The sequence below is a fragment of the Oncorhynchus mykiss genome, chromosome 14 (genome assembly GCF_057628025.1).
Source record: "Oncorhynchus mykiss isolate SJ-2025 chromosome 14, ASM5762802v1, whole genome shotgun sequence".
NCBI lineage: Eukaryota > Metazoa > Chordata > Actinopteri > Salmoniformes > Salmonidae > Oncorhynchus > Oncorhynchus mykiss.
This window is the reverse complement of record NC_143035.1, coordinates 27,714,117-27,728,312: the sequence shown is the minus strand read 5'-3', so window position 1 is coordinate 27,728,312 and position 14,196 is coordinate 27,714,117. Positions and strand designations below refer to the sequence as shown.

Here is a 14,196-nt window from a genome sequence, read left to right as displayed (position 1 = left end):
AATCCCGGTTTCAACTGTACCGGGCAGATGGCAGACAGCGTGTATGGTGTCGTGTGGGCGAGCGGTTTGTGGATGTCAACATTGTGAACAGAGTGCACCATGGTGGTGGGCGGTAAGGGTATGGGCAGGCATAAACTACCGACAACAAACACAATTGCATTTTATCGATGGCAATTTGAATGCACAGAGATACCGTGAAGAGATCCATTGTTGTGCCATTCATCCGCTGCCATCACCATGTTTCAACATGTCCAAAAGGATCTGTACACAATTCCTGGAAGCTGAAAATGTCCCAGTTCTTCCATGGCCTGTATACTCACCAGACATGTCATCCATTGAGCATGTTTGGGATGCTCTGGATTGATGTTATTACAGCATGTTCCAGTTCCCACCAATATCCAGCAACGTTGCACAGCAATTGAAGAGGAGTGGGACAACATTCCACAGGACAACAATCAACAGCCTGATCAACTCTATGAGAAGATGTGTCACGCTGCATGAGACAAATGGTCACCCCAGATACTGACTGGTTTTCTGATCCACGACCCTACCTTCTTTTTAAGGTGTCTGTGACCATCAGCTTATCTGTATTCCCAGTCAAGTGAAATCCATTGATCAGGGCCTAATTAATTCATTTAAATTAACTGATTTTCTTATATGAACTGTAGCTCAGTAAAATCTTAGAAATTGTTGCGTTTATATATTTGTTCAGTGTAGTAGAAAACAGGGAGAGAAATACAGCAGTGTGAGAGAGGAAGATGTAGAGAAAGAGAGAGACCGCAGTGTGTCTGAGAAAGGGAGAACCGTGAGCAGTGTGTTTGTGGACACTGGGCACATAAATCCTCTCGTTATCAACGCCTCACTGAGGAAGTTGACCACAAAGCCGTGTTGTTTGGTTTGGATGGTGAGAACAGACAGACAACACTGCTGGACAAATGTTGGCAAAAACATACCACTGGCCACAAACTGGTTTAATTAACATGGTTTCCACGTCCTTTCAACCCCAAAAATATAATGTGATGACGTTGAATCAACGTGGAAAACTGATTGGATTTGAACGTAACGGCATTTCCTATTTTTTCACCTCACTTTGAACCTAAATCCAATGACATGGTGACATTTTTTGTTGATTTCACATAGAATTATTGTTCCTTGACAAGTCAACCAAATATAAATCAAAACTAGACGTTGAGCTGACGTCTGTGCCTGGTGGGATAACAGACAGACAGTAGCACAACATGTCACACTTTATCCCTGACCAAACAATAACAGAACACAATCCCTATCACAATGGGAACAATGGGTTTTTGCTCCAATAAAACCTTAATAGGTCTTAATCATACTAACGTCCTGTCCAGGGGGTGTACTTGTACATCAAGCTTCCTCATGCTACAGCAACAGGACATAGGCCCTAACTTGCCCGTATGGGCCGTTGTGGTTCAGACAAGGCTTAATTACTTTACTTAGTCATGTAAGTAATGATGACTGTTATTACTTGGCAAACCCTCCTTCCTATGGGTGTGTAAGTTAGTTTGTAACAACAATATAGATCATGTGACACCATCAAAGGAGCTCCAGGTCCTCTAGTGTCAGATTGGTATGAGAGAAGTTTCAGAATAGGAAGGAAATAAGTAGGTGTGACTCATACCACTGGGGACTACTATGGCCACACTCTTATCATTTCTCTTACATCTCTTCCTCCTGGAACCACAGACCCCATGTCCACACAACAATAACTCTAAGGACCCTGAAGCGCACACACAAGTTACTACTTTTGGTAATTTAAGTATTTACAGATGGTCTTTATGGTAAAGGAAGTAATGGGATTTCCACGTAACTGATTATTCTGTGTAGTCTGGTAGTAGTTTCCACAGTATGTAAAATGAGCCAAATCCCTGAAGGTAGATTTCACAATGTGGCAAAAAATGTATGGTTATGCAATGAGATGGTTCAGTTGATCTGTGTGTGGTAATACTGTACTAAGGCATAGTGGGTTTTTATGTTATTTATCCATGCTCCATTACATAGTGAACATGACATGTGTCAAGTTTAGCCGTTTTTGTGTTCAGTAGGACTACTGTGTTCTGAAGCGGAGACGGCTCCCTCATCTGGAGACGCTGTGCTGGTGCATCAGTTAGCTACTGCTGGGTCCCTACTGGCCAACCAACCTATTCTTCCAACAAGAGCCATCTATACTGAACAAAAATATAAACGCAACATGTAAAAATTGTTGGTCCCATGTTTTATGAGCTGAAATAAAAGATCCCAGAAATGTTCCTTACTCACAAAAAGCAAATTTTTTTCAAATAAATTTTGTGCACAAATTTGTTTTACATCCCTGTTAGTGAGCATTTCTCATTTGCCAAGATAATCCATCCACCTGACAGGTGTGGCATATCAAGAAACTGATTAAACAGCATGATCATTACACAGGTGCACCTTGTGCGGTGGACAATAAAAGGCCACCAAAATGTGCAGTTTTGTCAAACAACACAAAGTTTTGAGCCAGTGCAATTGCAGAGTGCAATTGGCATGATGACTGCAGGAATGTCCACCAGTGCTGTTGCCAGACAATTTGATGTTCAATTATCTACCATAAACCACCTCCAAAGTCATTTTAAAAAGTACAACCGGCCTCACAACTGCAGACCGTTTACACGTGGTCTGCAGTTGTGAGGCCGGTTGTACTTTTTAAAACCCCACCAGCGCAGGACCTCCACATCATGCTTCTTCACATGTGGGATCGTCAGAGACCAGCCACCCAGAAAGGAGTATTTCTGAATGTAATAAAGCCCTTTTGTGGGGAAAAACTCATTCTGATTGGCTCCCCAGTGGGTGGGCCTATGCCCTCCCAGGCCCACCCATGGCTGCACCCCTGCCCAGGCATGTGAAATCCATAGATTAGGGCCTAATTAATTTATTTCAATTGACTGATTTCCTTATATGAACTGTAACTCAGTACATTCATTGAAATTATTGCATTTATATTTTTGTTCTGTGTAATATATATATATATAACCCCATTCACACACACAGGAGAAAGCAACAGAAAGTCATAAAAAAACATTTGTGCAGCATTTTGGCAACAACCCCGGTGTCTATTCACACAGTCCCCTGCTCCCCACCACTGTTCTACTTAAAACCCATTCACTCAAGCTATTCATCCATCTATCCATCCCAGTACAGGCCAGGCTCAGACCTGCTTTGCCTGATTGTAAGCCACCAGAGATGGGTGCAGCAGGGTAGTACAACATGCCTGGCTGCCGGTAGTTCTAAGAACTGAACAGAATTCTGGTGGTTCTTTTCTGGGGCATTCAATGGAACGTGCTCGCTAACTCATGTTTGATTGGCCGATTGGCTGCTGAGTGAGTAAAGTGGGTCAAATGGGAGAGCGGGGAGCAGAGGGAGAGAACATTGCAATCCAAATGTCACCCTACTCCCTATATAGGGCACCCTATGGGTCCTGGCCAAAAGTAGTGCACTATAAAGGAATAGGGTGCCATTTGGGCCATACACAACAGCTTGACGCCTGGCTGCACTGAGCCGTGTTCATATGGAAATATATGGCAATCATTTCATTTCCCGAGTCATACTGAGAACAAGCTAAAACAACATCACATAACACATTTATGGTAATAGCTACTGTCGGACCTAACTAAACCATGTGAATATGAGAATATGGCAGTTAGTCCCAGGGCTGGCATATACACTGTTTCCCAGATAGTCACAGGGCTGGCATATACACTGTTTCCCAGTTAGTCACAGGGCTGGCATATACACTGTTTCCCAGATAGTCACAGGGCTGGCATATACACTGTTTCCCAGTTAGTCCCAGGGCTGGCATATACACTGTTTCCCAGTTAGTCAGAGCAAACGCAATATCACATCCTTTATGCCGACACGGCAGTTAGTCAAAGCGAACGCAATATCACATCCTTTATGCCGACACGGCAATTAGTCAGAGCGAACGCAATATCACATCCTTTATGCCGACACGGCAGTTAGTCAGAGCGAACGCAATATCACATCCTTTATGCCGACACGGCAATTAGTCAGAGCGAACGCAATATCACATACTTTATGCCAACACGGCAATTAGTCAGGGGGTGGCTAAAATACACCATGATGCTCAGCCTCAGTGAATTTCGCAATGAGTCCCACACACATACACACGTGTAACAGGCAGTATGTTATATCCAGAGGCATACAGTATAATGCAGTGGATGGCTTTACTCAGCTGGCCAAAGAAAACTCATGCAGTTCTCATCATATTAAACATTTATTGTTGGTTTAATACAAAACAATAACAAATTGTGTTTTACTACAGATCCAAAATAACTTCAACAAAAAAAATTACGTTTATCTAGCAGCATAAGTCTTAATTTCAAACCTTGTGATTCCTATTGTTATAACATTTCTTGAAAAAATACAACTAAAAATATATATCTGAAAGTTGAGGTTCAGGAACAGATTGCTGACAGTTGGTAGAGAATCTGAGGTGAGAGTTGTGATGGAAATTTAGGCAGAAACATGTGCAAAAGATAACAGAGGGAGAGATTAGTTAAAAGATTAAACAAGAGCAGAAGTCAGGGTGATGTACAGTCTACGGGTGATACAGTCAGAGTGATGTACAGTCTACAGGTGATACAGTCAGAGTGATGTAGTCTACAGGTGATACAGTCAGAGTGATGTACAGTCTACAGGTGATACAGTCAGAGTGATGTACAGTCTACAGGTGATACAGTCAGAGTGATGTACAGTCTACAGGTGATACAGTCAGAGTGATGTACAGTCTACAGGTGATACAGTCAGAGTGATGTACAGTCTACAGGTGATACAGTCAGAGTGATGTACAGTCTACAGGTGATACAGTCAGGGTGATGTACAGTCTACAGGTGATACAGTCAGGGTGATGTAGTCTACAGGTGATACAGTCAGAGTGATGTACAGTCTACAGGTGATACAGTCAGAGTGATGTACAGTCTACGGGTGATACAGTCAGAGTGATGTACAGTCTACGGGTGATACAGTCAGAGTGATGTACAGTCTACGGGTGATACAGTCAGAGTGATGTACAGTCTACGGGTGATACAGTCAGAGTGATGTACAGTCTACAGGTGATACAGTCAGAGTGATGTACAGTCTACAGGTGATACAGTCAGAGTGATGTACAGTCTACAGGTGATACAGTCAGGGTGATGTAGTCTACAGGTGATACAGTCAGAGTGATGTACAGTCTACAGGTGATACAGTCAGAGTGATGTACAGTCTACAGGTGATACAGTCAGAGTGATGTACAGTCTACAGGTGATACAGTCAGGGTGATGTAGTCTACGGGTGATACAGTCAGAGTGATGTACAGTCTACAGGTGATACAGTCAGAGTGATGTACAGTCTACAGGTGATACAGTCAGGGTGATGTAGTCTACAGGTGATACAGTCAGGGTGATGTAGTCTACAGGTGATACAGTCAGAGTGATGTACAGTCTACAGGTGATAAAGTCAGAGTGATGTACAGTCTACAGGTGATACAGTCAGAGTGATGTACAGTCTACAGGTGATACAGTCAGGGTGATGTACAGTCTACAGGTGATACAGTCAGAGTGATGTACAGTCTACGGGTGATACAGTCAGAGTGATGTACAGTCTACAGGTGATACAGTCAGAGTGATGTACAGTCTACAGGTGATACAGTCAGAGTGATGTACAGTCTACAGGTGATACAGTCAGGGTGATGTACAGTCTACAGGTGATACAGTCAGGGTGATGTACAGTCTACAGGTGATACAGTCAGGGTGATGTAGTCTACAGGTGATACAGTCAGAGTGATGTACAGTCTACAGGTGATACAGTCAGAGTGATGTACAGTCTACAGGTGATACAGTCAGGGTGATGTAGTCTACAGGTGATACAGTCAGGGTGATGTACAGTCTACAGGTGATACAGTCAGGGTGATGTACAGTCTACAGGTGATACAGTCAGGGTGATGTAGTCTACAGGTGATACAGTCAGGGTGATGTACAGTCTACAGGTGATACAGTCAGGGTGATGTACAGTCTACAGGTGATACAGTCAGGGTGATGTACAGTCTACAGGTGATACAGTCAGAGTGATGTACAGTCTACAGGTGATACAGTCAGAGTGATGTACAGTCTACAGGTGATACAGTCAGGGTGATGTAGTCTACAGGTGATACAGTCAGGGAGATGTACAGTCTACAGGTGATACAGTCAGGGTGATGTACAGTCTACAGGTGATACAGTCAGGGTGATGTAGCCTACAGGTGATACAGTCAGGGTGATGTAGCCTACAGGTGATACAGTCAGGGTGATGTACAGTCTACAGGTGATACAGTCAGGGTGATGTAGTCTACGGGTGATACAGTCAGGGTGATGTACAGCCTACAGCCTACAGGTGATACAGTCAGGGTGATGTACAGTCTACAGGTGATACAGTCAGGGTGATGTAGTCTACAGGTGATACAGTCAGAGTGATGTAGTTACCCGGTGATACAGTCAGGGTGATGTAGTCTACAGGTGATACAGTCAGAGTGATGTACAGTCTACAGGTGATACAGTCAGAGTGATGTAGTCTACGGGTGATACAGTCAGGGTGATGTAGTCTACAGGTGATACAGTCAGAGTGATGTACAGTCTACAGGTGATACAGTCAGAGTGATGTACAGTCTACAGGTGATACAGTCAGAGTGATGTACAGTCTACAGGTGATACAGTCAGAGTGATGTACAGTCTACAGGTGATACAGTCAGGGTGATGTAGATACAGTCAGGGTGATGTAGTCTACAGGTGATACAGTCAGGGTGATGTAGTCTACAGGTGATACAGTCAGAGTGATGTACAGTCTACAAGTGATACAGTCAGAGTGATGTACAGTCTACAGGTGATACAGTCAGAGTGATGTACAGTCTACAGGTGATACAGTCAGGGTGATGTAGTCTACAGGTGATACAGTCAGAGTTATGTACAGTCTACAGGTGATACAGTCAGGGTGATGTACAGTCTACAGGTGATACAGTCAGGGTGATGTACAGTCTACAGGTGATACAGTCAGAGTGATGTACAGTCTACAGGTGATACAGTCAGGGTGATGTAGTCTACAGGTGATACAGTCAGAGTGATGTACAGTCTACAGGTGATACAGTCAGAGTGATGTAGTCTACGGGTGATACAGTCAGGGTGATGTAGTCTACAGGTGATACAGTCAGAGTGATGTACAGTCTACAGGTGATACAGTCAGGGTGATGTACAGTCTACAGGTGATACAGTCAGAGTGATGTACAGTCTACAGGTGATACAGTCAGGGTGATGTACAGTCTACAGGTGATACAGTCAGAGTGATGTACAGTCTACAGGTGATACAGTCAGGCTGATGTAGTCTACGGGTGATACAGTCAGAGGGATGTCCAGTCTACAGGGGATGCAGTCAGGGTGATGTAGTCTACAGGTGATACAGTCAGGGGGATGTAGTCTACGGGTGATACAGTCAGGGGGATGTACAGCCTACAGGTGATACAGTCAGGGTGATGTAGTCTACAGGTGATACAGTCAGGGTGATGTACAGTCTACAGGTGATACAGTCAGGGTGATGTAGTCTACAGGTGATACAGTCAGGGTGATGTAGTCTACAGGTGATACAGTCATGGGGATGTAGTCTATGGGTGATACAGCCAGGGTGATGTACAGTCTACGGGTGATACAGCCAGGGTGATGTACAGTCTACGGGTGATGCAGTCTACGGGTGATACAGCCAGAGTGATGTACAGTTGAAGTTGGAAGTTTACATACACTTAGGTTGGAGTCATTAAAACTTGTTTTTCAACCACTCCATACATTTCTTACTAACAAACTATTGTTTTGGCAAGTCGGTTAGAGATTAACGTACTTTGGTGTGAAAAGATCAATCCCAGAACAACCTTGTGAAGATGCTTGAGGAAACAGGTACAAAAGTATCTATATCCACAGTAAAACAAGTCCTATATCGACATAACCTGAAAGGCCGCTCAGCAAGGAAGAAGCCACTGCTCCAAAACCGCCATAAAAAAGCCAGACTACGGTTTGCAACTACACATGGGGACAAAGATCATACTTTTTGGAGAAATGTCCTCTGGTCTGATAAAACAAAAATAGAACTGTTTGGCCATAATGACCATCGTTATGTTTGGAGAAAAAAGGGGGACGCTTGCAAGCCGAAGAACACCATCCCAACTGTGAAGCACGGGGGTGGCAGCATCATGTTGTGGGGGTGCTTTGCTGCAGGAGGGACTGGTGTACTTCACAAAATATATGGCATCATGAGGCAGGAAAACTATGTGGATATATTGAAGCAACATCTCAAGACATCAGTCGGGAAGTTAAAGCTTGGTCGCAAATGGGTTTTCCAAATGGACAATGACCCCAAGCATACTTCCCAAGTTGTGGCAAAATGTCTTAAGGACAACAAAGTCAAGGTATTTGAGTGGCCATCACAAAGGCCTGACCTCAATCCCATAGAAAATGTGTGGGCAGAACTGAAAAAGCATGTGTGAGCAAGGAGGCCTACAAACCTGACTCAGTTACACCAGCTCTGTCAGGAGGAATGGGCCTTGTGGAAGGCTACCCAAAAAGTTTGACCCAAGTGAAACAATTTAAAGGCAATGCTACCAAATACTAATTGAGTGCATGTAAACTTCTGTCCCACTGGGAATGTGATGAAAGAAATTAAAGCTGAAATAAATAATTCTCGCTACTATTATTCTGACATTTCACATTCTCAAAATAAATGGTGATCCTAACTGACCTAAGACAGGGAATTTTTACTAGGATTAAATGTCAGGAATTGTGAAAAACGGAGTTTAAATGTATTTGGCCAAGGTGTATGTAAACTTCCGACTTCAACTGTACAGGTGATGCAGCTAGGGTGATGCTCATTCTAAGGGTGATACAGTCAGAGTGATGTACAGTCTACAGGTGATACAATCAGGGTGATGTACAGTCTATGGGTGATACAGTCAGGGTGATGTGCAGTCTACAGGTGATACAATCAGGGTGATGTACAGTCTATGGGTGATACAGTCAGGGTGATGTGCAGTCTACACGTGATACAGTCAGGGTGATGACCAGTCTACGAGCGATACAGTCAGGGTGGTGTACAGTCTATGGGTGATACAGCAAAAGCTATAGAAGAAGAGACTGTAGGTTGGGTAGATAAGTGGGGTCAGAAGTATAAAGACAAGGGATACGTCCAAAATGGCACCCTATTCCCTATATAGTGTGTATAAAAAAAATACCAAGGTCTATAGGGCTCTGGTCAAATGTAGTCTGCTATATAGGGAATAGGGCTCCATTTGGGACAGACACATGGTGTACACCAGCCCAATGATGTAATAAAAAGAGGACTGCATCTGACCTTATCTGACAGCCCTGTCTAACACACACTGGGCTGGATTGGACAAAAAAATGACATCTTGACAAAGGAAAATGGAAGAAAACTCCCAAAAGATCACTCGGGTTCAGAATGCTATGGCTGCGATAGGGTGAGATACAATTAGAATATCAACAATATTAGGAAACATAAATTAAAAAACGTAGTTATTGAAGCTGTGTAAATGTGTAGATTTATAATGAGATTCTACTCTCATAGTGTACATGTAAGCCTATGTGACCCTATCTGTGACCGTTCCTTGAACTGGTACAATCTGCACTAGTGCCCACTCAGAAAACACTGTCCCCGCTGGGCCACCAAGGCTGCAGAGACAACAGGACTTTGAATAGCCAAACATTGGTTAAGCAAACAACACCATGAAGGCTACATGTTTCACTGTCAGTCATTAACCACTCCTGTCCAAATGTGTTTCTATCTCAGTAGTTAAAAATCAAATATCTCAATACCCCATCTCATCAAAACACAAACAGAACAATGACACGTGCCAAACTAAACAAGAGAATGATCAAAAGTACATCTTGTAGTGTTTGCTTACAACGAGCAAACAGAACAGTTTACTCTGCATCTCTACAGTATAAGGATGCTTGGTGAGACAGGAGCCTGGTAGACCAGACTGAATGCTGCACTCACAATGGTTGAATCTGGTTTAACCAGGCTAGAGCCAGCAAGCTCTCTGACCAACTATAGGAGAACGATCAAAATGAATTATCAAAAAGTACATTTTGTATTACAGCTTGCTTGATCAAACAAGGTTTCCTCTTTCCATCTATAGCCTAAGGATGATAATGCATGGTGAGCTAGCGGGCTCTCAGAACAGCTGTAGGAGATATAGGAGCAGGATGGAGGTGAGATCAACAGAAGAGAGAAGAGATGGAGGAACTTAATGAGGTAACAGTCAGAGTAGTCCACTCAGTCTGCAGCCTTAAAGGAGGCAAGGACCATAATGATCATATCTATATTATATGGCAGGGACTGAACTGTCAGAGGGAATGTCATTTAGAGCAGCAGGAAGGAAAAATTAAGAGTTTAAAAAGTATGGATCACAGCCAAATGTGGGAGAGGGAAGGCACACACACATAGACACACACACAGTGAACGCACAGACAGACACACACACACACACACAGGTGGAGTGAAGCATTGTAGTTTGAGAACAGGGTTTTTGGCAGTATGTTCAGCTCCGTGGCGCTGAAGCTAACAGCTGTAGTAAAATAAAATAGCAACCTTTTCATTTCACTTGGAAGTATGATGTCATGATTTGAAGAATGCCAACATATTTAACTAGATTACTGAGGTATTGACGTCTTTGTCCTCTCTCGGTTTCCCTCTCTGTCCTCCATTAGGCCTAGACTGTGTCCCAAATGGCATTCTACTCCCTTAATAGTGCAGTACTTTTGACCAGTGACCATAGAGCACTATATAGGGGAAAGGGTGCCATTTGGGACACGCCTATTCAACCATTCTGTCATGCGGAAAATGTAATCTCAAGGAGGTAAGTGGTCCGTTTAACATTTAAAAAACATAACATCAACTGCAATTTAATGAATTTCTCTACTAGAGTGAGAATCTCCATGAGGCAGTATCTGGTTATTACCGTGACGACGTATGAACCCAACAAACAGTATGCTGTCATCTGAAGATAGGAAGCAGCAAACTCATCAACAAAGATGTTTGAGGGCCTCCCGGGTGGCGCAGTGGTTAAGGGCGCTGTACTGCAGCGCCAGCTGTGCCATCAGAGTCCCTGGGTTCGCGCCCAGGCTCTGTCGTAACCGGCCGCGACCGGGACGCACAATTGGCCTAGCGTCGCCCGGGTTAGGGAGGGCTTTGTCGGTAGGGATGTCCTTGTCTCATCGCACTCCTGTGGCAGGCCGGGCGCAGTGCGCGCTAACCAAGGTTGCCAGGTGCACGGTGTAGCCTCCGACACATTGGGTTGGATGCGCGCTGTGTTAATGAAGCAGTGTGGCTGGTTGGGTTGTGTATCGGAGGACGCATGACATTCAACCTTCGTCTCTCCCGAGCCCGTACGGGAGTTGTAGCAATGAGACAAGATAGTGACTACTATAACAATTGGATACCATGAAAAAGGGGTCAAAAAATATATTTTTTTAAATAAAAAAAAAACAAAGATGTTTGATGTGGCTGAAAAAAGGATATAGCCAATATGCAAGTATGCAATCATTCTGTGGTCTGTGGCCCAATGCCCTAACTAACACACACACACAGCAAAAACGATGGCCTTTCAATTCAAAATTAAGCAAAAGGTTTTGATTGTTCCCAAAAAATCTGGCAGACTAAAGGTTATTTTTCGAGATCTATGGCTCAATTCTTGACTGACAATGGGGAGAATCCTAACTTTAATTTATTAAGTAAAACTTTCACTTAAGTAGAATTTTCACATAGTCATACATTGACGTCAATGGGAGTCTCAAAGTGGAAGTCAGGATTCACCCCCATCTGAATAACAAGATCACAATGCCATTGTAAGAAACAGACAGTAAAAACGAATGAAAAACAGTAGAAACTTTAAACAATAAAAACAAATCTGCAGAGTAAATACAAATTTGGCAAAACATCTCAGAGAGGTGTATTTAGTTTCAATTCAAATTTGATTGACTTAAAGTCTTAGAAATATAACTGTTAAAAAAATAGATTTAAGACTACAAAGTGTGAAGCCGGTAAATGATCTGTTCTGTCTGTTCTGGCGCTCTCCATCTGTAGCTCCATCGTGGCACGGTTACATATGGAAAAACTGCATAAGTACGTATGTGGTTGAGGTGACTGTTTTAGTGGCTTTTCCAAGGGGGAATCACCATGGAGACCTATCGTATAATACACAACTGAAACAGATATGTGTTCTTCCTTGGTCTATCATAAACAAAATAAACTGAGACTTGTGAAATGTAACTGCAATAAGTCGTCATAATAACTGAAATCTTTCCTATGTCCTATATTATGCCCTAGACCTATCTAATGAAACACCTAGAGACAGAAGGAACATATGAAATAAAGTGTGAGATGCTTGTGGTCTAGACAGAGTAGAACAAAGTACTCCATTCAATTACTCTACTACTATTTATCTTTCTGAATAATCTGTCATTTAAAAACCTACTGAAGCATATTAAATAATTGACATACTCTGACTCCAGACGCTATAGGATTTAAAAAATGATTTCTTCCTGGTGCCCGGCTCTGAATGGTACACACCTATTGTGTGCATTCCCATTTTAGATGAGCTTAAAGCCACAGGGAAAGAGAACACTGTTTTGGATTGTGTGACGCCCAGATCCTATGATAATGCCAATTGTCTCTTCGTTCAAGGTTGGTCAGCGATGTGTTCCTCCTTTGCTTCAGAGGGCAAAAAACCTTCTTCCTTAGACCACAGGGATCCCTATAAGGAACTAATGGCATTCAGAGAGGAGGGGGCTTCCTATAGACAGGAGGAGGGTTCCTATAGAAACTGTGCCAGAGGTTGAGAGGTACATCAGCAGGTAGTCCGTGGTTAGGGGCCAGGGGTCAGGGACCGGGGGAAGGGAGGAGGTGCAGGGACGGTCAGATCTCAGGTGCTGGTGAATAGAATTCCTGAGAGAAGGAAGAAGGACAACATTAGAAGATGACCATAATTTCAATCTAGGATCTTTGTGTGTATGTGTGTGTGTGTTTGTGTGTGTGTGTGTGTTTATGCATGCCTATGTACACACACACACACACACACACACACACACACACACACACACACACACCTCCCTTCTCATACCTTAGTGTAGTGCTACTCAAATGTGTGTCTCCACGTCGGTGTATCCAGGCAGCATTTCTCCGTTAGAGCAGCCCTTGGGGCCTCCTGCCGGGGGCAGCATGTGATCTGTGCTGGGGTCCTCCGGCCCCCCACCCTGGCCCTCAAGGGCTCTCTGCTGCCGTCGGTGTATCAGGGGCACAAAGAACAGCACCATGCCCCCCACGATGGGAGGGCCCCCTGCCAGGTAGAAGGCCACATTGTAATCACCACAGTAGTCATGCAGGAGTCCTGGGGGACAAGGGAGGGAGAGGTTTCAGATGTAGTGTATGGAACCACTACTCGTTATTCAAGAGAGAATCACGGAGCGAATCAATTGTATTTCCTTGATTCCTTGTGTCCACTCTCAATACATCTTTCTCAAAATTCATTGGTGGAGAAGATCTGAGGGAGGCGCTTTAGATCTTTAGCTCCAATGTACCATGAGATTCACCCACTATCTTGGTGATTCAAGTTGTTTTACCTGTTTGTCTTTTCTTCTTCCAGGAACTAGCTCAGAACTAATAATTAGCGGTCATAAACATCTCTAAGAAGATAAGTCATGGTTTATTAGTCTCGAGGGCTGTCAGATGGCATCATCAGCATCTCTAATAAGTGTGAGAGGTTGTTCAAGTCGGTTTAGTGGTTTGCCTGTTCTTCCAAGAAACAATACAGTGCAGTCCTAAATGTTGCTCTGTATCTGTGAAGAGTGAATGTGGACTAAGAAGTTCCAGTCAGACGCTTTATTATTATAGGGTAACCATAGAAACCAGTACCACTAGATTGGGGAACATTTTGTAAAAGAAAACCCTCAGTAAAGTGTATCTAATGTGTGTCCAGGGTGATGGGCAACACTGGCCAAAATACTCAGTAAGGAGCTAGCTAAGTGGCCCTGCCATAAACAAGAGCTGGAAACGAGATAGATAACTCATCCAACATCTGGCACTAAGCAGAGAGAGAGATTCAGCCAGGCCTCACAGGACGTA

The 14,196-nt window shown here is 43.5% G+C and overlaps 1 protein-coding gene and 1 long non-coding RNA gene across 3 annotated transcripts in view; one reads left to right on the top strand and one right to left on the bottom strand.

Moving 5' to 3' along the window:
- The first annotated feature begins 4,262 nt into the window (after window positions 1-4,262).
- On the top strand, window positions 4,263-8,054 carry LOC149978338 (uncharacterized). Its single transcript, XR_016486360.1, has 2 exons — window positions 4,263-7,340; window positions 7,465-8,054. It is a non-coding gene; the product is annotated as an uncharacterized LOC149978338 (long non-coding RNA).
- A 3,730-nt stretch (window positions 8,055-11,784) lies between these two features.
- Window positions 11,785-14,196, bottom strand: part of LOC110489039 (monocarboxylate transporter 8) — a 29,554-nt gene continuing 27,142 nt past the window's right edge. Inside the window, exons 7-8 of one of the 2 annotated variants that reach the window (XM_021561589.3) lie at window positions 13,196-13,462; window positions 11,785-13,020 (exon numbers count right to left, since the gene is read on the bottom strand). In XM_021561589.3, the coding sequence (XP_021417264.3) occupies window positions 13,212-13,462 (251 nt within the window). In that variant the 3' untranslated portion in view covers window positions 11,785-13,020; window positions 13,196-13,211. The remainder of the gene's footprint in view (window positions 13,021-13,195; window positions 13,463-14,196) is intronic. The other variant, XM_036943235.2, reaches the window with a different exon arrangement.